At 46.0% G+C, this 23,504-nt stretch overlaps 1 protein-coding gene across 1 annotated transcript in view; it reads left to right on the forward strand.

Moving 5' to 3' along the window:
• Positions 1–23,504, forward strand: part of EFCAB6 (EF-hand calcium binding domain 6) — a 958,412-nt gene that overhangs the window by 66,924 nt on the left and 867,984 nt on the right. Inside the window, exon 4 of the mRNA XM_029597490.1 lies at positions 22,220–22,334. Coding sequence (XP_029453350.1) covers positions 22,220–22,334 — 115 coding nt within the window. The remainder of the gene's footprint in view (positions 1–22,219; positions 22,335–23,504) is intronic.

The following is a 23,504-nucleotide window of genomic DNA, read 5'->3' on the forward strand; positions in this document are numbered from 1 at the left end:
ATATTTTAGGCTATATATCCGTTAATTAATAATAATTTTTCCCTGTTTACATAAAGATTCCCAGTTAGGGTGGACACGATTGTTATAATGTTGAGGAGGTGACGTCATCACCCTCCATGGAGATCATAGTTTTTTTGTTTTCTGAACTGCCCGAATGCTACTATATAGAGTGTAGTCACACTGGTACCATTATTTAGATATTTGTTATAGAGGACAGAAGTAGTGTATATTACAATGATCAGAATCACACGACATAATTTAGCTATCTTGAAATGTTTGCAGAGGTCCCAATTATTTATATTTTAGACTGTGTATCCAAAAATTCTTTTTATTTTATTATTTATTTTGGTATAAAAATTTTTAGATAGAGTGGACATGATTGTCATAACGCTGAGGATGTGACCTCATCATCCTCCATAGCTATCGTAGTTTTTTGTCTTTTCAATTTCTTTTGCTCAAGATTCTGAGACTTAATTTTATTGATCATAACATTAGAAAAGAGTTAATTGAGGATCGTGATGATATGTGTTTTATAATTTATTTTTTATTGGGAGGATATGATGTCACTACCACCTCGCGCGGTCTTTTGTGATACCTATATAAACACAGTCAAAGAGTTTATGTTTCCAGACACTATAAGCGAGTCTTTGCTTGTGGCAAATCCTTGTGGTTTTAAGGTAACATTAACATGTTTTGGATCTAAATGCCTATTTTATTTCATTGATAATGGTGACACTAATCGACCCTAGGGCTTATTTATAATTTTTGATTCTGTTTACCATCGGCCCCAAGAGTGGCTTTATATATTCTAAATATGCTCAATGTTAGGGGTAAATGTAGAGTAGCGAGAGTATTTGCTTGTAGCCTGTATCATTAAGTTTGGGAATACATAATGGCCAGATTTCAGTTTGCCTAGTGACAGTTTTTGTTTTTTTATTTTTCTAGTTAGGAAGGATGATGTATTGTTATGTTGTGTTCTCCTCTATAATTAAATATAAACCGGATCATGTCCGTTTTTAAAAATGTTACTTGAAAGATATATTTATTATAAACAGTAGATCATAACATTATGATATAGTTGTGTACTTTTTAAATTACTTAGTTATTATTTTATTGTATCTACATGAAGGACTCTAGATATTATAATCACGATTGGCATTATCCTTAAGCTTTAGTATATTCCTTCTACTCAATAGTTTGAAATCTATTATTTTTGAAGCCACTGAGTGCAATATTTTTATGGTATAGATATTTTTATGGTATAGATATTCATTTTTTATAAGGAATTTTTTGTTTGGCCATATTGTTAGCGGAACGGTCGTTATTATTTTTGGGATTGAGATAATTGACATCATTGGGAGGGTATACATAGTCTAGGTAAAACAAATAAGCATGGGTGTAGCTTGCTTATCGCAGCAGTTACTGCCCCTACTACCCCTAACTAATCAAGCTAGATATTTCACTTGGATGCAGCTCCATCACTGCTCTCTACATTAATGGTGGGGGTGGAAGGGGAATAGAACAAGGAGCTAAGAGAAACAGATAAGAATGAGAGAAAAAATGTGTGAGGCTTGCTGGGCAGACTGGATGGGCCATTCGGTCTTCTTCTGCCGTCATTTCTATGTTTCTATGTTTCTATGTATCAAATTAATTTTGGCCTCTCTTTCTCTTAACAATACATGCAACCCACAGGTGTCCCGCAAGGTTCATCCTTGTCTCCCATACTGTTTAACATATACCTATTACCACTATGTCATATACTATCAGCCTTAAACGTCCATTTTAAAATTCATGCCGATGATATTCAGCTTATTGTCCCATACAAATCTTCATGGACTGAAACCCTTAATTTAATGCAGATTTACATTAAAACCATACAACAATGACTTGCCCATAGTTGGATAAAATTAAATCCAAAAAAACCTGAATTATTACATCTAAGTATGATTGATAATCCTACAAATAGTCCACCATCTTATATTACTATAGGAAGTGAGAAGATTTCGATAAATAAAACAGGTCGGAATTTGCGAATACTATTAGACACAAACTTGTCCCTAACCCGACATACTGCTAATGTGGTGAAAAAATCATTCTTTAAATTATACATGCTAAAACAATTGCGGCCATTGTTATTCTTTTTGGACTTTCAAACTATTCTTCAAGCTTTAATTTTCTCTGGTTTAGATTACTGCAATGGGCTATATCTGGGTTTACCAAATTCCACAATTAAATCTTTACAGCTGATTCAGAATGTGGCAGCCCTCATCCTAACAGGTATATCATCGAAAGAGCATATCACTCCCATTTTATTTAAACTACATTGCTTACTGGTTAAATACAGAGTTAAATACAAAATAATATCACTAATACATTCTTTGTTAAACAGTCAGGATTCCATTTGGCTATGTACCTCGTTACATCTGTACAAACCCACCAGAGATCTTAGATCTAACAGTATGAATCTATTAGAAGTTCCCTTGGTATGACTAGCCAGATTGCATTTAACTAGGTAGAGGGCTTTCTCAGTGGCAGGTCTTTTCCTGTGGAACTCCTTCCAAATGCACTAAGACAAATTACTAATAAAAAGGACTTTAAAAAGGCCTTAAAAACATACTTCTTCAATGAAGCATTTCCAATTACAGATCGCTAAACTATACATGTATTGGCAGTAAGGCAGTTATAATGCCATCCCCATCTTGTACAACTCTTTGTTTATTTTTATCGATTCTTCGTTTTTCTCTCTTTTCTGAGTTTTTCAAGTTGATGAATCGGGCTTTTATTTTATCTTATTTTATTTTTAGATTACAAAATTAAAATATGATTATTTTTCTTCAATCTTAATTTCTTTTTATGGTTTTAGTTATTGTGTTTTTGTTTCTGCCTCTCTCTCTTGAGAAGTAGGTTTATGTCTTAGGTTATGTTTTGATTTATATTATTTTTAGTTACTAAATTGTGAACCGTTTTGATCAATGACACATTGCTAAGACGGTATATAAATGTTTAAAACAAAATAAATAAATAAATAACCCCGCAGGGAAGAAGGGCTGGTGTTGGTGAAGCGCCAGCTGCCCTCCGTCCGTCAGCCCTCTCTGCCTGCTGATGGTGGGGACCTGTAGGAGGGATCCTATGGGTAGTGTCAACCCTACCTCGGCCCAAGGGTCTACCTCCGGTGCAACAGATTGCAAAGGCCATGGACTCGGCGGAGCCGTGCGCCCTCCAGGCTATTCCTGGCCTGGCCCTAAAGGTACAAGAACAGCAACAGTTCCTCGAGGCCCTGGCCTCTTTTCTCGAGCATCTACATACTCGGCTAGATGCCATGTCCAGTAACTCAATTCTGCTTCCTCTCCGCCACAGCTGTCTACTTCCTCCTCCAGAGCCCTACTGGCCCTGCCAGCCCCGACTTGTTTCAACGGTGACTCCAAACTGTGTAGAGGGTTTATTAACTATGCTATATGCAGTTTGCTCTTCAACCCTCCATCTTTCAAGATAAATTAACCAAGGTCACCTTTATCTTGTGTTGCCTAGAAGGGAAGGCACTGGCATGGGCATCTCCCTTGTGGGAGCGATCAGACTCATTCCTACAGGAACTGTGTCAGTTCGTGGCTGTGTTCCGGCGAACCTTTGATCCTGGGTGGCATGCCGTGTCAAGTACTAGTCTACTACACCTTCGACAAGGCCAAAGAAGCCTCTTCGACTATACCATTGAATTCCGAACTTTAGCATCTGAACTCGCTTGGCAGGAGGACTGCCTGCGAGCTATCTACCTGGATGGGCTCTCCCCACAACTAAAGGACAAGTTGGCAGCACAAGAGCTGCCTTCCTCTCTCGAGGATCTTATCGATCTAACAGGCCGAATTGACCATCGTCTCTAAGAGCGTCACCGGGAGAATTGGATGCCCAAGAAACCCTCTCGGGTCCGTTCCCACTCGCCACCTGCTACCAACCCTACTACTGATAGGAATTCTGCTATGGTCGATACTGACGAACCCATGCAGTTGGGTCGTGGACGCCTGTCCCCGGAAGTGCGCCTCCAGCGGAGGCAAACAGGCCTGTGTCTGTACTGTGGAGCACCTGGCGATCATCTACAGACTTGCGTCTGTCGGTCTCAGACGGCTTCGTCTGACATGCCTCACCTCTATTTCAGCCTTCTCCACCAGCCTCGGAAGAATGGCATCCATAGCGTCTCCTTGCTGCACTCTCCGGCTTCCCCGGAGCGGCTCTGGCGCGGCATCCCGCCATGTTGACCTGAGGCCTCCTAGGGTACCCGCGCGCATGCCTCATGTCTTGTAGCAGTGTTGGTGCGAACCTCGGGGGCCTCTTGCCGAGTTAGCAACAGATTGGATTCTTTCCGTTCTGAAGCTGCTCTGCCGCTTCTACACTGCTGGACGCCACCTTCACCCTCCGGGGTTCTACTAACCTGGGTACCTGCTCCTCGAGGGCCTGTGTGTCTATCCTGATGCCTGCTACCAATTCTTCAACCTGCTGGAGCACTACCTATCAGCTACAGAGAGTGAGTACAACTTCTCCCAATCTGTCCATCTACAGCTCCTTGCTGTTCATCTACATCGGGCCCTACACCACTGTCGAGGATTACAGACTGTTAATACCTATCCTCTCTCTACTGCTCATTGGGAACTCTATCTACTCAGCTACCAGGGAGTGTGTTATAACATCTGCCAGTTTGTCTCTCCTACAGTGCCTTACTGGACATCTGCATCGGGGCCTTACACCACCATTGTGGGTCGGGTCTCCTATGCCAAGGATCACAGACTGTTGCTATCTAATCTACTCTCTACTGCCACCTATGGTGGACCACACTAGCTGTATAATAAAGATATGTTATCTGTGTTTGTGCATCTGAGTCTAGCCCGGTGCTTCAGTTCCCTATGGGGCTCCTCCCCGTAGGAGATACCATCACTGTTGCCCCTGAGAATCCACCAAACACCTCAATATCATAACACAGACTTGTCCAATCTGTCCGGGAAACTTCCCGGCCTAAGTTCAGTTGGGGTCCTGAACTTGGGCGCAACGTCCCCGGTCCCTCATCTATCTGTGCATGTTACTATAATTTCTTGTCCTTGCTCTGGTGGATTCTGGAGCAGGTGGTAATTTTATCCTTAGAGACCTGGTTTAACTCCTGGGTATCAATACCCGTCCTCTCGAGACTTCCTTGTGTATTGCTTCAATATATGGAGAACCGTTACCCGATCGAGTCTCCTTAACCACAGAGCCAGTTCGACTTCTTACTGGCACTCTCCACTCTGAAGAAATTGAACTTTTGGTTCTAGAGAAGTCCATCAACCCGGTAGAACTGGGACCACCTTGGCTCCAATGTCACTGTCCCCAATTCAATTGAGGGTCTCTCCAGCTGACAGAATGGGGTTCCGCCTGTCACCAGACTTGTCTTCATAAAGTGGCGCCCCCACCAGTGGTTCCTTTGGTGACCATTTCCTCAGGCATGCCTGCTCCCTACGCAGACTTCGAAGACATGTTTTCGAAGCTGAAGGTGGACCTTCTACCTCCTCTTTGGAAATTTGATTGTCCCATCGATCTTCAGCCTGGAACCACACCCCCTCCCCCCCCCCCCCCAGGTGCGTAGCTATCCTCTGTCACTTCCCGAGACCAAGGCCATGACAGAATACATCCAGGAGAATCTTGCGAAGGGGTTCATTCGCCCCTCTACCTCCCCTGCTGGTGCAGGGTTCTTTTTCGTCACAAAAAAGGACAGATCTTCAAGACCATGTATCGACTACCACAGTCTGAATGCGATCACTCTCAAGGACAAGTACCCTTTGCCCGTGATATCTGAATTGTTTGATCGGCTACACGGAGCCTCTATCTTCACCAAGTTAGATTTATGTGGCGCCTATAACTTGTTGAGTATTCATCCTGATGACATCTGAAAGATTGCTTTCAACACCAGAGATGGATTTTACGAATATTTAGTGATGCCCTTCAGCCTTTGTAACACACCTGCAGTTTTCCCAGCGAATGATTAATGAAATCTTCAGGGATCTCTTGTACATCAAAGTTGTGGCATACCTGGATGGCATTCTTATGTTCTCCAAGGACCTGGCCATGCACCGTACCGATGTTCGTATGGTACTTCAATGTCTTCGGGAGAAACATCTGTTTGTGAAATTGGACAAGTGCCTGTTTGAAAAATGCAGCTTGCCCTTTCTGGGGTACATAATCTCCCAATAAGGGTTCTCAATGGATCCTGTGAAACTAAAAGGAATCCAAGACTGGCCACAAACCGTGGGCCTGAAGGCACTTAAACGTTTTTTAGGATTCACGAATTACTACCGCCACTTTATATCACACTACTGTATGTTGGCGGCTCCTCTTACAGCTTTAACCTGTAAGGGTCAGGGCACCCGAAACTGGACCCCGGAGGCCATTTCCGCCTTTCATCGCCTCAGAGGCTTTCTTAACTGGATCTTGTCTCCATCATCCAGACCCTAATCGCCCCTTCCTAGTTGAGGTAGATGCCTCCACGATTGGAGTGGGGGTGGTTCCGAACCAACGTTTTGCTTCCGGATCCATGGTCCCTTGTTCCTTCTACTCGCGCAAATTCTCTGCTGAAGAACAAATTTACAGCATTGGAGACCGCGAGTTACTCGCCATCAACCTGGCTTTGGAGGAATGGCGCCCATGGCTAGAGGGCACCCAACATAAATTTACAGTGTTCACAGATCATAAAAACCTGGAACACTTGAGCCAAGCCTAACGTCTCAATGCCCGTCAAGCCCGATGGGCTCTGTTCTTTTACAGATTTAACTTTGAGCTTCGCTACCGCCCGGCAGAGAAAAATCTCCGGGCAGATGCCCTATCATGTTCATTTGAATCTGAAGACAAACCCGATGAACTTGGTCATATTATTGACCCAGCCTGCATTTGTCTTTTGGCTGCTCATCCTGTTCCTACTGGGAAAACGGTGGTGCCTCATTGACTCCATGAAAGAGTCCTCTGGTGGGCACATGAATCTAGGTTTGCCGGTCATCCAGGGCGAGCGTGAACCTTAGCGCTGCTTCAGCGGTGGTTCTGCTGGCCTACTATGGTCTCTGACACTAAAGCGTACGTCGATTCCTGCAGTACCTGCGCTCAACAGAAACCCCCGGTCGGGTGACCTTGGGGTTTACTCTAGCCACTCCCAGCTCCCGAAGAACTGTGGACACATCTTTCCACGGATTTCATCATGGATTTGCCACCATCTAAAGGGCCCACGGTCATATGGGTTACAATTGACAGATTCTCCAAAATAGCCCATTTTGTTCCACTTCCTGGCCTACTATCTGCACCTGAATTGGCACGCCTGTTCTTTCGACACATCTTCCGACTACGGCTTACTCAAGGACATTGTTTCCGACAGAGGCCCACTATTCATCGCCAGATATTGGCGCGCCCTTTGTAAAACATTTGGCATTAACATCAGTTTAACAACAGCATACCATCCTCAAGCCAATGGAGAAGCCGAGCTTACAAACTGCTCCTTGAAGACCTTCCTCCGTGCATATATAAAGATCATCAGGACAATTGGTCAGAGCTTCTTCCTTGGGTGGAGTTCTCCCACAACTCCCACATTGCCACTGCCACAGTTACGTCGCCCTTTTCCATCGTTTACGGGAAACAACCGTGACCACCGCTACCCATACCATTGTCAGTGCCTTCTCCTGCTGCGCAAGCTATTGCTGATGCCCTTAAGGCACTTTGGAAACAGATGAATCTTCGCTTACACCAAGCCGCTTCCCGGTCCAAGAGATCTGCTGACAGTCATTGACGCTTGGTTTCTGAGTTCCTTCCTGGCCAGAAAGTCTGCTTAAGCACTCATTATATTCGACTCAAGATACCTTCTCAGAGGTTTGCACCAAGGTATATTGGACCTTTTCCAGTCATTCGTCGTGTCGGACACCTACCAACTCCGGCTGCTGCCTACATTGGGAATCCACAATACGTTTCATGTATCACTCTTAAAACCTGTGGTGCTATTCTGGCCTTCACAAAAGGCTCCTGCACCTCCTCCGCTGGTCGCAGAGAACGACACCACTTATAAGGTCCACAAAGTCCTTGATGTCCGCTGTAGGGGCTGACGGTGGTAATACCTCCTTTCCTGGGAGGGTTACGGCCCTGAAGAAGATTCGTGGGAGCCAGCCTGTAATATCCTGGATAAGAAACACCTCCTCCAGTTTCATTGTGCCCATCTGGGCAAACCCAGACCTCCAAGAGGCGTAGAGAGGGGATGTTGTTATGCGCCCCGGCCGCAGCAGACCCGCGGCTCGGCCCCCTCACCTCTTTCAAAGTGATCCAGCATCTGGTCCCTCATCTCTGGCGGCTGTGGGCCTCCGGTTCCATCCTTGGGCCGCCCCTGGTGCCTCCAGCTCTGCGGAAACTCCAGATTTTCTGCGACGGGCCTCTCTGCATGGCCCGTAAAGAGACGCCGTCCCGACTATCACTGCACCCCTCCCTAGGCGCGCACGTGCACATCTAGTCCTTAAATAGGGCTCGTAGTGGGAACGTGGCCGCAGGCCTGGAGGATAAGAACATAAGAACATAAGAAAATGCCATACTGGACCAAGTATCAGGATGCTGGGCTTGATGGACCAAGGGTCCATCAAGCCCAGCATCCTGTTTCCAACAGTGGCCAATCCAGGCCATAAGAACCTGGCAAGAACCCAAAAACTAAGTCTATTCCATGTAACCATTGCTAATGGCAGTGGCTGTTCTCTAAGTGAACTTAATAGCAGGTAATGGACTTCTCCTCCAAGAACTTATCCAATCCTTTTTTAAACACAGCTACACTAACTGCACTAACCACATTCTCTGGCAACAAATTCCAGAGTTTAATTGTGCGTTGAGTAAAAAAGAACTTTCTCCGATTAGTTTTAAATGTGCCCCATGCTAACTTCATGGAGTGCCCCCTAGTCTTTCTACTATCCGAAAGAGTAAATAACGGATTCACATCTACCCGTTCTAGACCTCTCATGATTTTAAACACCTCTATCATATCCCCCCTCAGTCGTCTCTTCTCCAAGCTGAACAGTCCTAACCTCTTTAGTCTTTCCTCATAGGGGAGTTGTTCCATTCCCCTTATCATTTTGGTAGCCCTTCTCTGTACCTTCTCCATCGCAATTATATCTTTTTTGAGATGCGGCGACCAGAATTGTACACAGTATTCAAGGTGTGGTCTCACCATGGAACGATACAGAGGCATTATGACATTTTCCGTTTTATTCACCATTCCTTTTCTAACAATTCCCAACATTCTGTTTGCTTTTTTGACTGCCGCAGCACACTGCACCGACGATTTCAATGTGTTATTCACTATGACACCTAGATCTCTTTCTTGGGTTGTAGCACCTAATATGGAACCCAACATTGTGTAATTATAGCATGGGTTATTTTTCCCTATATGCATCACCTTGCACTTATCCACATTAAATTTCATCTGCCATTTGGATGCCCAATTTTCCAGTCTCACAAGGTCTTCCTGCAATTTATCACAATCTGCTTGTGATTTAACTACTCTGAACAATTTTGTGTCATCTGCAAATTTGATTATCTCACTCGTCGTATTTCTTTCCAGATCATTTATAAATATATTGAACAGTAAGGGTCCCAATACAGATCCCTGAGGCACTGCACTGTCCACTCCCTTCCACTGAGAAAATTGCCCATTTAATCCTACTCTCTGTTTCCTGTCTTTTAGCCAGTTTGCAATCCACGAAAGGACATCGCCACCTATCCCATGACTTTTTACTTTTCCTAGAAGCCTCTCATGAGGAACTTTGTCAAACGCCTTCTGAAAATCCAAGTATACTATATCTACCGGTTCACCTTTATCCACATGTTTATTAACTCCTTCAAAAAAGTGAAGCAGATTTGTGAGGCAAGACTTGCCCTGGGTAAAGCCTGGGCTCCGCTCTCTTAAATTACCTTTGCAACAGGTCCCCTTGCTAGTCAAGTACTCGTTGCCTCTTCAGTTCCTGGTTCCCGATCCTGATTGCCCTCATTCCTGTGTTCCTGCCTGTGTTCCTGTTCCTTCATCTCTTCTTTGGCTTGCTAACCTGGTTTGACCTCTGCATTGCCTGATTACTCCATTGCCTCTCTCCAGGCCCTGACCTCTGCATTGCCTGACTACTCCGTTGCCTCTCTCCAGCCCCTGACTACTCCATTGCCCCTCTCCAGCCCTGGACCTCTGCATTGCTTGACCACGCAGTTGCTTCTCTCTAGCCCTGGACTTCTGCTTCATCTGACCATCCTTTTGACTCTCTCTTCGTCTAGATCTCAGCCTTGCTTTCCACCGCTTCCAGCCTGCTGCCAGCCCTGACCCCAGCTTGCTTAAAGACGCCTCTTCAGCCTTTGTCCTCGACGTGGTTCATTCAGGCTTCAGCCTGCTCTTGCTCAGGCACTCTCTGTCATACTGTGTTCCTATTGGTGCCTGGGTCTCTAGGACTCTGCTTCGTCCAATACAGACTGATACCTACACTAGTTGCTGCCTCTGGGCTCACCTCAATCCACCCATCGACCACTAACGGAGGCCACCTAAGTCCAGCCGGCCCTGGCACCTAAAGGCTCAACCCACAGGGAACGAGGGCTAGTATTGGTGAAGTGCCAGCTGGCCTCCGTCCATCAGCCCTCTCTGTCTGCCGATGGTGGGGACTCGTAGGATCCCTCCTACGGGTAGCATCAACCCCACCTTGGCCCAAGGGTCCACCTCCGGCGCAACATTTGTTCGTATCATAGTAATCTGAGGTTGTAGTCATTGCCATGAATGTTGGTTTTTGGTTTATCAAATACAGCAAATCTTAAACACTTTAATGGGTGTTAATTAGATATCCAGTGATCAATGAGAGGAGCTTCAGTGCCTCCATGTCAGCTAGAACTCAAATGTTCTGAAATGTGGGTACACAAGCATCACTTGGTTTTGCTCACATACAACAGTGGGCAAGGCCATCAGATGACAAAAGCCATGTACCATGAAGGGTTCCAAGACTCAATTCTTAGGAAACCTACTGACAGGAACACACTATTACAATATATAAGGTGTCATCCCAAAACATTTTGTGATAACATAGCAAGTGAATAGTTTCTTCGTCTCTGTAGACTATGCTTTATTGCATCTGATTTTGAAGTTTGAGAACAAGAAATGAAGGAGCTATTCCAGATGTGCGATTAATTGAGCGTATAAAAGGGTACTTTGGGCTAATTGAGAGCTAATTTTACATCCAAGAGTTAAATCATCTGATAAACATCCTGTTGGTGTTTTATCCTTATCTTCTGAAACATATCTGGTACAATACAGTATTAGATGTCACTGGCATGTGCTGAGCCTACATCATGTTTTTAAAGACCCACCTCTGTTTGCTCTTACTAGAGGTCAAAACCTCAGGGATTATCCTATTCAGGGGGTTCCACCTTTTCAACCATAAATATTTTCGCATGCTTCTCTTTAATTTTTACATGAGGTTATATGCCATATATGGAAAAATTATTAATATAATAACAAAGAACTAATGATATGACACCAGAATCATTCAGAACCATTTTATTTATTCAAGGCCTTCTCGGAGGGAAGATGCATACCTGAGGCAAGGTAGAGGCACAGTGGCTGAGATCAGGAGCTGAAGAAAAGCCAGGAGAAACACACAGAACTAAAACACTGGAAATGGACACAAGCAGGACACTGAAGACTGATCTGAAGCAGGAAGGTTTATGTGCAGGAGCACTGGAACACAAATACAATGACAGGAATCTTGGAACATGAATATTTAAACTAGAAAAAGGCTTGGAAATCAGGAACCAAACTCATAACGCTTCTGCAGGGTGGACACCAAGAAAGCTTCTGGACCAGCACTGTATGCCTTCTAAACATGCCTGTTATACTGCTGGGGAAATGGAGCACACCCAGTGCTGGAATAATCAGGAGACTGGGGGGGCATCTGACTCTCCCAGGAAACAGGACAAGTATACCAAAATAACTGGGAAAGCCAGCAACCTTGTGGCAGGTTCATGGACCAGAAGTCCCAGGGTTGTAGTTTCAATCCCCATTGACCCTGACAGAATGCCTCCCCTCCAGTGGTTGACCTCTGGACACCCCCAAAGTCCACCGAGTTTACAGATCAAACCCAGGGAGTCACAGACCTGAATAGCTGACATGTTCTAGAATGGAATCATGGCAGGCACTGACTTGGCTTGACATTGCTGAGACATGGCAGAAACTAGTTTGGCTTGGAGTGGAGTTGTGGCAGAAACAAGCTCAATGTGGAGAAAATCTATCACAGGAGTTGGCTCGGCCTGGAAGGCTAAAGTTACTGTGAACTTAATCTTTGAATCTGCAGGAAAAGTACCCTGTCTCGTGTTGCTATCGGGGAAGCAACCTGGAGCAAGGTCTCTGGTTCTGCTCTGAGAAAAACAGCCTGGAGCAAAGTCTCTGGTGCTACTGTGAGAGAAGCAGCCTGATGCAAAGTCTTTGATGCTGTTGCGAGAGAAGCAGCCTGGAGCAATCTTTGGTGGTGCTGCTGTGGATGAAGCAGCTTGGAGCAATGTCTCTGGCAATACTACAGGAGAAGCAGCCTCAAACAAAGTCTTTGGTGCTGTTGTTGCAGGAGAAACATCCTGAGGAACGGCCTCTGGTGCTGCTATGGGCGATCACTCTATAACTAATGTATCCCTTGTATTATACTGATATCTGGGGAATTATATATATAAACACACACAAAATCCCACAAAATAAAACTTATAAATTATGTGACCATTTGTTGAACCATAAAACACCAGCCTCAGAATATAATGCTCTTAACCTTTAGGTCCTTATTTATATAATTGCATGTATTTTACAGCAAATGCTCGTGTCCAAAAAAATATTTGTTTATTTAAAATCTTTTCTATACCGTCATTAAGTTATTTACCATCATAACGGTTTACAATAAGGCACATATAGTAAAAAAAATCGTTAAAACTTAAAAGTGCCATTCAATATCTGGTAACATATAATGGCTATTTGATTAATGTTATATATTGTCCTTTTAATACATGTCACAAGGTTAGATTACATTTATTTATTATTTTTTATATACTGACATTTGATCTCAATTGAGATATCACACTGGTTTACATTCAGGTATTGTAGGTATTTCTCTATCCCCAGAGGGCTTACAATCTAAGTTTTTGTACCTAAGGCAATGGAGGGTAAAGTGACTTGCCCAAGGTCACAAGGAGCGACAGCAGGACTTGAACCCTGGTCTCATGGTTCATAGTCCACTGCTCTAACCACTAGGCTATTCCTCCTCCCTACATGTAGTTCATTCTTGTACTTTCAAGTTTTATCTACGTTTATCAGTACGAGTAAAATAATTACCAGGTGAGCACATGAAAACTAAGTGCTGGGTGCTGATTTATTAATGCCCGTTTATCCTTACTTACTTTCTCCATTCTCTTTATAAAAAGCCTGCTTGCAAATCATGAAGTCTACTTAACTTAATGCATCTATTTAATAGATGTCCATTTAATATTTGATAGAAGACTTAGCCAGTTATCTTCTGTGGCTAACTTTGGTTGGGCCACAGGGCTGGGTATATTGAGTAGTGCAACTGCACCGCTGCGTATACCCTGCTAGTTAGCCGGTTATGTATAACTGGCTAACTAGCACAGGCACATAGCAGCTGAATATGGACCCCAAATATATTTACTTTTTTGAAATCATCAATAGATTATATTCAAACAGAGTTACTTTACAGGTATCTTTTAATGCTGAAAGGGACAAGGATATTATCCTTCAGAAGCATTTCGAAAATAAAGATTTCCTGCTTTGTGGCGAGAAGGTACAACTATTAACTGATATTTTGCGAGCCACTCGGCTATGAAGGAAGCAATTCCTCCAACTGAGGCAAAGAATTTTGGCCCTAGGGGGCAACCTTTTGTTGTGCTGGGAGTGGACCCTTGGCCTGGTGCAGGATTGATACGGCGGAGCACAGGAGGAGACAGAGGCTAGCTGGAGCTTCACCAGTAGCAACCCGGGCTTCCCTCAAGTTGAGCCCTTGGTTACCCGGGCCGCCTGGTCTTAGGTGGGCCTCGCAGGGTCACCTAGAGAGGAAGTTCAAAGGAGTGTCCACCACGAACAAGGGTGCACGGTCGGTGTAGAGACAAGGAGAACTGGAGTTCGCAGGAGGCCAGAATAGAGTGTCCGAGTGTATAGCTAGAATCAAGGCCAGAGTCTATGAACAGAATGGTCAGCCAGGCAGGTTCAGTAGCAAGGTCAGTCCAGACATAGTGAGGTCAAGCAGGAGGTCGGGTTCCAGGCAGAGGTCAGGGCAGGTGGCAATCAAGGAGTAGTCAAGAACAAGCAGAGGTCATTACCGTGAGATCAGTCCAAAGGGTACTACCGGGAATGGAGACACGAAGGAGCAGGAGACACAGGGACTGGAGACACAGGAGATGCTGGAACAGAAAGACTGGAACAGGAGACACAGGAAATTCAGGAAGGCAAACGTGCTATCATAGAGTGATCGACCTGATTGCCAAGGCAGGGATCATGGGTCTGAGCCCTGCCTTATATACCTTGGATCAGAGACGTCATCGGGAAGCGTCAGGTCTTGGTTTCCCGCGCTTGGCCCTTTAAAGCTCGTGCCGCTGGCCGCGTGGGCACCTAGGGGCAGGCCGAGGAGACGCTGGACTCGGAGCCCCGGCAGGAGCTCCACAGTGAGGCCTGCGACACCACTGGAGCCGCAGCAGGTTGGAGAGAGCAATGGGGACAGCCGGGACCTGCAGTGGAAGGGAGGCTTGAACTCGTGGACGGCTAAGAGAGGTAAGCAGGCCTGGCCGCGGATCGTAAGCGGTCGGGAAGCACAACAGTACCCCCTTTCTAGGCCTCCACCTTACCGGCTTTGGTTTGTCAGGGTGGTCTCTTTGGAAGTCCTGGAGGAGTTGTTTGTCATAGATGTGGTGGGAGGACTCCCAAGAGTTCTCCTCAGGGCCAAAGCCCTCCCACGACAGGAGATACTCCCAATGGCCGTGTCTTTTTCGGACATCTAAGACTTCTTGTACTTGTAGTGTCTCTTCTGGTTCTTCAGAGACTTGAGGAGGAACCTTACAAGATGGCTAGGAGAGTATGAGAGGCTTCAGTAACGAAACATGAAAGGTATTGTGGATACCCATTGACCTTGGTAGCTGGAGTTGGTATGTTACCGCTCCGACATGGCGGAGGACTGGGAATGGCCCGATGAACTTAGGTGCCAGTCTCTGAGAGGGTAATCTCATTCTGATATGTTCGGTGCTTAACCATACTTTCTGGCCTGTTCGGAAGAGTGGGCTTGACCGTCGATGGGTATCAGCAACTTTCTTTGAACGCTTGGTGGCTTGGGCTAGATGTTCTTTGACTTGGTTCCATACGAGTCGGATGGCTTGTGCCATGAACTGAACCGCTGGTGAAGGCACGGAGAGAGGCACTGGCAGAGGCAAGCGTGGTTGGCGGCCAAACACCACGGAGAACAGAGAACATCTGTGGCAGCAGCAATGTGCATGTTGTGTGACAACGCGGCCCAGTGTAACAGGTCGGCCCAGTTATCCTGCTGGTCATTCGCATAAGACCGTAGGAAGGTCTTCAGCGTATGGTTGGTTCTCTCCGCTTGGCCATTTGCCTGAGGGTGGTAGGCCGATGTGAAGTTCAGAGTGATGTTGAACTTCTCGCACAGTGATCGCCAGTACTTAGCAGCAAATTGCGGTCCTCGGTCTGAAATTATTTCTTTGGGCACGCCGTGCAAGCGGAAGACATGTTTCAGGAACAGCTTGGCGCGTTCTGGAGCTGATGGAAGGCTCCGCAGAGGGATAAAGTGGCCCATCTTAGAGAAGCAGTCAGTGCTGACCCAGATGACGGTGTTATCTTGAGACAGAGGCAGGCCAGTATTAAAGTCAGTTGATATGCTTGACCAGGGTCTTGTGGGTGCTGGAAGCAGTTGAAGTCCACATGGACGGCCCGTCGGAGTCTTCTATTTCTTATATATGGGACAGGAGTCCACATAATTGCGGGAGTCCTTGACCTTGTTGGGCCACCAATAATACCTCCTTAGCATTTCAAGGGTCGGAACCCAGCCGATATGGCTGGTCAGCTTCGAATCATGGGCCCAGCGGAGGACATGTTCACGGAGATGGCGTGGAACTACCGTCTTCCCCGCTGGCACAGTATGGGTGACTGCAAGGGTTACGCAGGCAGGGTCAATGATATGCCTGGGGATGTCAGGTGTATCCTCTGGTTCAAGAGAACGGGAGAGAGCATCCGCTCGCATGTTCTTGGCTGCAGAATGGTAACGAAGTTCGAAATGAAAGCATTTGAAGAACAAGGCCCAGCGGGCTTGTCTGGGATTCAACAATTGGGCTTCCTTCAAGTGCTCAAGATATTTGTGATCCATAAAGATCTTAAATTTATACTGTGCTCCTTCTAACCAACGATGCCATTCTTGTTGTGCTAACTTAACTGCTAGGAGTTCACGATCTCCGATTGTACAATTTTGCTCCGCAGAGGAAAACTTGTGCAAATAGAAGGAGCAGGGGACTAGGGCTCCTTTCAAGGAGTACTGGCTCAGGACTGCCCCTGCTCCAATGGTGGAGGCGTCAACCTCGACGACGAAGGGGCGGTTAGGTTCCCGGTGTCGTAGACAAGGTCCGGTGCAGAAGGCCTCTTTCAAGGCCTGGAACGCATTTTGAGCCTTGGGACTCCATTCTTTGGGGTTACTGCCCTTCCTAGTCATAGTAGTGAGTGGATCAGCTAATATGGAGTAATTGGCGATGAAGTTCCTGTAATAGTTTGTGAATCCAAAGAACCTTTGTAGGGAATGTAGGCCTATAGATTGAGGCCAGTCTTGGATTTCTTGGAGCTTTTCAGGGTCCATGGTAATACCATGATTGGAAATAATATATCCCAAAAACAGAAGACGAGTCTGTTCGAAGATACACTTCTCTAGTTTCGCATAGAGATGGTTATCCCTGAGGCGTTGAAGGACTGTCTGAACATGAGAACGATGGGATTGTAGATCCTTGGAAAAGATCAGTATATTGTCTAGATATACAATGAAAAACGAGTATAGTAGGTCCCAGAAGATCTCATTCATCAAGCGTTGAAAGACCGCAGGGGCATTACAGTCCGAAAGTTTGGATCCTGATGAGATTGTATGCCCCTCGGCGATCTAACTTCGTAAAGATCTGGGCTCCTTGAAGGCATTCACAGAGTTCGCTGCTGAATGATAGAGGATAGCGATCCTTGCGGGTTACAGCATTTAGCCCACGGTAATCGATGCAGGGACGGAGGCTGCCATCTTTCTTCTTCACGAAGAAGAAACCAGCTCCTTCCAGAGAGTCAGAGGGTCTTATGAATCCCTTGTCAAGATTCTCTTTAATGTACTCAGACATAGCCTTAGTCTCAGGTAATGAGAGAGGGTAGGTTCTGCCTTTGGGAGGCGTGGTACCTGGTAGGAGATCAATGGGGCAATTAAACCTCCGGAGCGGAGGTAGGATGTCAGCATTCTGTTTAGAGAATACATCTTGGAAGTCTGTATACGGAACAGGCAACCCAGTTAGGGTTGTAGAGTTCACCACGGTGACTGCTGGAGACACTTGACATAGGGAGCGGTGTTGACACTGGGGTCCTCACTGGATTAGCTATAGGGATTGCCAATCAAATTGTGGACCATGCATCTGGAGCCATGGCAGTCCGAGGATTACTGGGTGCGTGGAACGCTTCAGGATGTATAATGAGATCTCCTCTTCATGGAGAGTTCCCATGGAGAGGCGAAAGGCTAGGGTGTGATGAGTTATGCGTCCAGGAAGGTGCTCTCCCTGGATGGACATAATCCTGAGAGAAATATCCAAAGGCTGGAGCGGAATTTGGAGGAGTTTGATGATATCGTCCAAGATGAAATTGCCACTCGCCCCGGTGTCCACTAGGGCAGTGGTGGCAAAGGCTCGTGACTCTCGGGAGAGAGAGACAAGAAGTAGTAGTTGGGGGCCAGCAACAGTGGTGCCCATGCTCGGGACCCCCGCTGGGCTCAGGCTCTGCAGTTTCCCGAACGAACTGGACAGGCTTGTAAGAGATGTCCAGAGCCGCTGCACTACAGCCAAAGGCCTTCTCTCTTTCGTCGAAGACGCTCCTCAGGGGATAAGTGCCCGCGGTTGATCTGCATCGGCTCCTCAGTTGAAGGAGGAGGCGCTGGTAAGGCCTTCAGCTGAGGACTGGTGACCCGGACTGGGCGTGCGGTAGAGGGCCAAGAGACTTTTACCTCCTGATGTCACTGGCATAGGTGGTGATCGATCTTGCTAACCAAAGTGATGATGTCATCTAGAGATGTGGGAATCTCACGAGTGGGCCAGCTCATCCTTGAGGGCAGGAGATAAGCCATCCAGATAGGTTGGCCATAGGCAGTCCTCTTGCCATCCTAGTTCGGTGGCTAATGTCCTGAATTCCACCATGAATTCGGTGAGCGAATGTGAGCCTTGACGGAGATGAAGGAGCTGGTGACCCGCAACTCCCTGTCGGCCGGGGTCCTGGAAGGTTCGCTTGAACATGAAGATGAAGTGAGAGAGATGACGGAGGATGTCATCCGAACGTTCCCAAAGTGGAGAAGCCCATGCCAGGGCCTTCCCCTCAAGGCATGAGAGTATGAAAGTGATCTTGGTATTCTCACTTGGAAAAAGTTCAGGCTGCAATGTAAATTGCATGAAACATTGGTTGAGGAAACCTTGAGAGAGGCGTGAATCTCCATTGAAGCGAGGTGGAGCAGGAAGGGACAGAGATGCCCATTGGGGCGCTGGTTGGACCCAGTCCCTTCAGTTGGCCTTAAGAGACTCTTGAATTTGAGAGTGTAGTCTCTCCACAGAAGAAGTCAGTGCTTCTAGGGTCTGCTGTTGTTCTCAGACATGAGCGGCTAGGCCAGGGTTGGCCTGCAAGGCAGGAGACTCCACAGAGTCCATGGCCTTGGCAACCTGTTGCACTAGGAGTGGACCCTTGGCCTGGTGCAGGATTGGTACGGCCCTCCAGTCGGACCCGGAGAGCACCTGCCACCAGGAGACGGAGCACAGGAGGAGACAGAGGCTAGCTGGAGCTTCACCAGTAGCACCCCGGGCTTCCGTCAGGTTGAGCTCTTGGTTACCCGGGCTGCCTGGTCTTAGGTGGGCCTTGCAGGGTCTGCTAGAGAGGAAGTTCAAAGGGGTGCCCACCACGAACAAGGTTCGTGGTGGGCACCCCTTTGGTGGTCGCAGGAGGCCAGAATAGAGTGTCCGAGTGTATAGCTAGAATCAAGGCCAGAGTCTATGAACAGAATGGTCAGCCAGGCAGGGTCAGTAGCAAGGTCAGTCCAGACGTAGTGAGGTCAGGTTCCAGGCAGCAGAAGAGAGTAGTCAGTGTTCCAAGCAGAGGTCAGGGCAGGCGGCAATCAAGGAGTAGTCAAGAACAAGCAGAGGTCAGTACCGTGAGATCAGTCCAAAGGGTACTACCGGGAATGGCGAGACGAAGGAGCAGTAAACGCTGGAGCTGGAGACACAGGAGACGCTGGAACAGAGAGACTGGAACAGGAGAACAGGAAACGCAGGAAGGCAAACTTGCTATCACAGAGTGATCGACCCAATTGCCAAGGCAGGGTTAATGGGTCTGAGCCCTGCCTTATATACCTTGGATCGGAGACGTCATCGGAGAACGTCAGGCCTTGGTTTCCTGCACTTGGCCCTTCAAAGCTTGTGATGCTGGCCGTGCTCGTGCCTAGGGGCAGGGCCGTGGAGACGCTGGATGCAGAGCCCCGGCGGGAGCTCCCCTGTGAGGCCTGCAACACCACCTGAGCCGCAGCAGGTCGGAGAGGGCGACGGGGACGGCCAGGACCTGCAGTGGAAGGGAGGCCTGTATTCGTGGAAAGCTGAGAGAGGTGAGCAGGCTCGGCCGCGGAGCGCATGCAGCCGGGAAGCACAACACCTTTTTCCTGAAATTTCCATGAAAATGTTTAATTAATGTGGTAATGTGGGTGATAGTGGCATGGGAAATAGCCAGGAGGAATAAGGAAGCAGACACTGGCTGCTTCCTTTTGTGCAATTTTTTTATAGTGAAAGCAAAATGCAAAGCAAAGAAACAGGCAAAATGATGCAACTCACTTTAAAACTCAGGTAGCAAAGAGACATTAAACATAGCTGGTCTTCTCATAGTATGGGTTCCTGCCTGCTCTCCAGGACCTCTCTAACCCTTTTGGGCCTTGATTCCTTAATAGTATGGTGATGGGAGCTTCCCTTCACCCAGAATCCCTTGCAGGCAGATCCTTAAGGAGGGCAGGGCTAGATAGTCATGGCCGGACCCTTAAAGTGATTTGAGGGAGTTTTCAATATACTCCCTCACATACCTCCCTATCAGCTCACCCTTATTCAAATGAGTGCCTGCTTATACCAAGGCACCTCTCTGGACAGGAAATCCACATTGGCATTTTCCTTTCCTGTCCTATGTCATATTTTCTAGTTGAAGGGCTGCAGGGCCAGAAACCATCTCATCACCCTCACATTGTACTCATTTTTATTTATCTATAGGAGTGGTTGATGGTCTGTTTTGAGCGTGAACTGCCATCCCAGCAGGTGGTAGCTCAAATTCTCTTAAGGCCCACTTGACTACGAAGGCCTCTTTTTCGACTGCTGAAAATTGCCTCTTCCGAGGCATCAGCTTCCGGCTAATGCATTCCATAGTATAGTTGTGATTCATGTACTAAAACTGCTCCCAAGGGTGCTGGGCTTGATGGCTCTTGGTCTGACCCAACATGTCATATCTTATATTCATATAATCATTTATATCTCTTTTTCCACTGGACAGATTGTTTGGCTGACACCATCCTTTGGGGTAAATTTTAAAACATACATGCGGGCGTACATGTTCGCACGCTACCCGGCGCGCAGACATGTATGCCCAATTTTATAACATGTGCATGCAGGTGCGCGCATGTTATAAAATCAGGAGTCTGAGCGCGTGCAAGAGGGTGCACACTAGTGCATCTTGCGCGGGCCGACACCCGCGGCCTTCCCCTGTTCCCTCCCAGACCACTCCAAAATCGGATCGGCCTGGGAGGGAACTTCCCTTCCCCCTATTCTAACACCCCCCACCTCTATCCTTTTGCGCCTGCCTCCGGGCAGGTGCAAGTTGCATGCGCCAGCAGCCTGCCGGCACGCGATCCTCCAACACAGTGGCAAATGGCTGCTGTGCCAGAGGCCCCTGGCCCCGCCCCTGGCCCTCAGACCGCCCCTTTTGTAAAGCCCCGGGAATTAGGCACGTCCCGGGGCTTTATGCTCATCACCGGGCCTTTATAAAATAAGCCCGGCGCGCGTAACCCATTCTACGCACGCAAATCCACTGGATTTATCTGCATAGAGCTTTTCAAATCCAGCCCTTTGTGTTTAGATGTTAGTCCTCCTCATCTTAAAAATTTTTGAGAGGATGTAACTCTAACCAGACTATAAGATCAATTTACACCCATCAGTTTGAGTTTCATTTGATGAAGAGTTATTGTCAATTAATATTACAAAATTATGGAATAGACTATTCCTAGAATTAAGAGGAGAGGCTGATTTATTGAAGTTTAGGAAAAAATTGAAGACCTGGTTTATGCTCTTGGAGATATGAATGAGGTTTTTGGAAATAGTGGTGCCTGATAGAAAAGAGATTTTATTGTTGGGTGAATAATTAGTAATTTGAATTTTATAGTATTGTGCTGATTTTATGTAGGTCTGTTGTCATGTGTTATTGATACAGGTACGGCTGGGGTTGTTTATATTGTTTTATATGTTTTATATTGCTATTTGTTTTCTGTTTATTTTATAATTTGTACGCTGCTTTGGATGTTGGTTTTGATCTGAAAGGTGGTCTAATAAATGCTTGTAAATAAAATACATTCATAAATAAAACAACTAAGCCACTTCACAAATTTTTCTAAAATGCTTGTTTGCAACCAAACTGTCACGAATTAGTCTTAATATAAAACAAACTGTATAGTTTGAGCCCACATATGAAATCTGAAGGTCAAATGCACCATTTTAGATGTTTGAGCCTGTGAAAACCTTTCCACATATGGCTGCGTGTGATGTATTTGAAACAGCACTGTATGTGTTTGCAGCATTATGTATCATAAATGTTATTACATGACTATAAATTTTAAAAAGACTCAAATGATGAGAACACCTACTAAGTTATGATTATTTGTTTCTATTTTAGAGTAAATCTTCCCAAAGAAGTAGATTTTTCAAGTGATCATATTCTTCAGAAGCTGCACAGACACATCAGCGAAGCTGTTCCTTCATTAAAGAAAGCATTTTTCATGCTTGATACTGTAAGCTTTTGAATTTATTTAACTTTTACTACACACATTTACTGCATATAATTAGGGAGAGAGCAATTTCTCGACCAACATTTATAGCATGGTACCCTTTAGTATCAAAGTGTTGAAAAATTTAAGAATTTTAAAAGGGCATATCAAGGATTAACTCCACTGGCCAGCTTTTAGTGCTCCCATGTTGCTAAGTGGGAGAGTTAGTATGAATACCCGATTCCTGGATCTGTTCAATGGGACTTCTTTAGAAGTAGCATTCATTATTACAGCCTCAGACAAACAGGATAAAGGAGAGTCTGAGTCAGAGAGGCTTGTTAGCTAAAGTTCATAAACACTCTTGAAATGCCTTTAATGCAGGTAAAGTCAGCGTTACAATGTGTTAGTGGGCTTGTGTCAACAATAACTCTTTTTTTTATAAATGGCTATTATTGCATTAAAATTTAAGTGAGTAGGTTAAAATGCAAAATTATGCCAATTGGCTTATTAAATGTAATACAATTTGTGTTTACGCAAACATCCATGTTAATGCCTTTGAAAATGTCTGCAGTACTCAGCGCCAAAGAGGGTTTCCGGACCCATAGTGCCACAAAACCTTTCATCTGGTCTACTTAGCTGATAAAGGCAAGCAATATCTCCTGTCTTGCTCATATGTCACCTTGCCCTGGCTGCCTTCTTCCTGATAGTATGCCTATAGTCCCAGTGACAATGTTGAATTTGTTTGATAGTACTGGATGAAATTTGTAAGTTGCTGATTTGTACCTTCTATGTTGAATGTTTGCCAGACAGGATGATGAAATTCTCAGGAATTTATTCCATGATTTTGTCATTCTCCTCTTGGCTCTATTTTAGCATCTGCAAGCATGCCCTTGGCTTTGTGCCACTGGTGCTTGGTCCAGCCTTCTTGTCCTCTGTGCATTTCAGATTGGTGCTCTAGTACATCTCTATCTGCTCCTCCCAAGCCCTTCTCCCCTTCTGCCTTGACTTACCATCCTCTTCCTTGTGCATTCTAGGCTTTAACTCTGTCCTCCATGCTCTACCTCGTTACTCTGTTGCTGCACCTCCCTTTCCATAAGAACATGCCATACTGGGTCAGACAAAGGTCCATCAAGCCCAGCATCCTGTTTCCAACAGTGGCCAATCCAGGCCATAAGAACCTGGCAAGTACCCAAA

Source organism: Rhinatrema bivittatum, chromosome 4 (genome assembly GCF_901001135.1).
Source record: "Rhinatrema bivittatum chromosome 4, aRhiBiv1.1, whole genome shotgun sequence".
In the NCBI taxonomy this organism is placed as follows: domain Eukaryota; kingdom Metazoa; phylum Chordata; class Amphibia; order Gymnophiona; family Rhinatrematidae; genus Rhinatrema; species Rhinatrema bivittatum.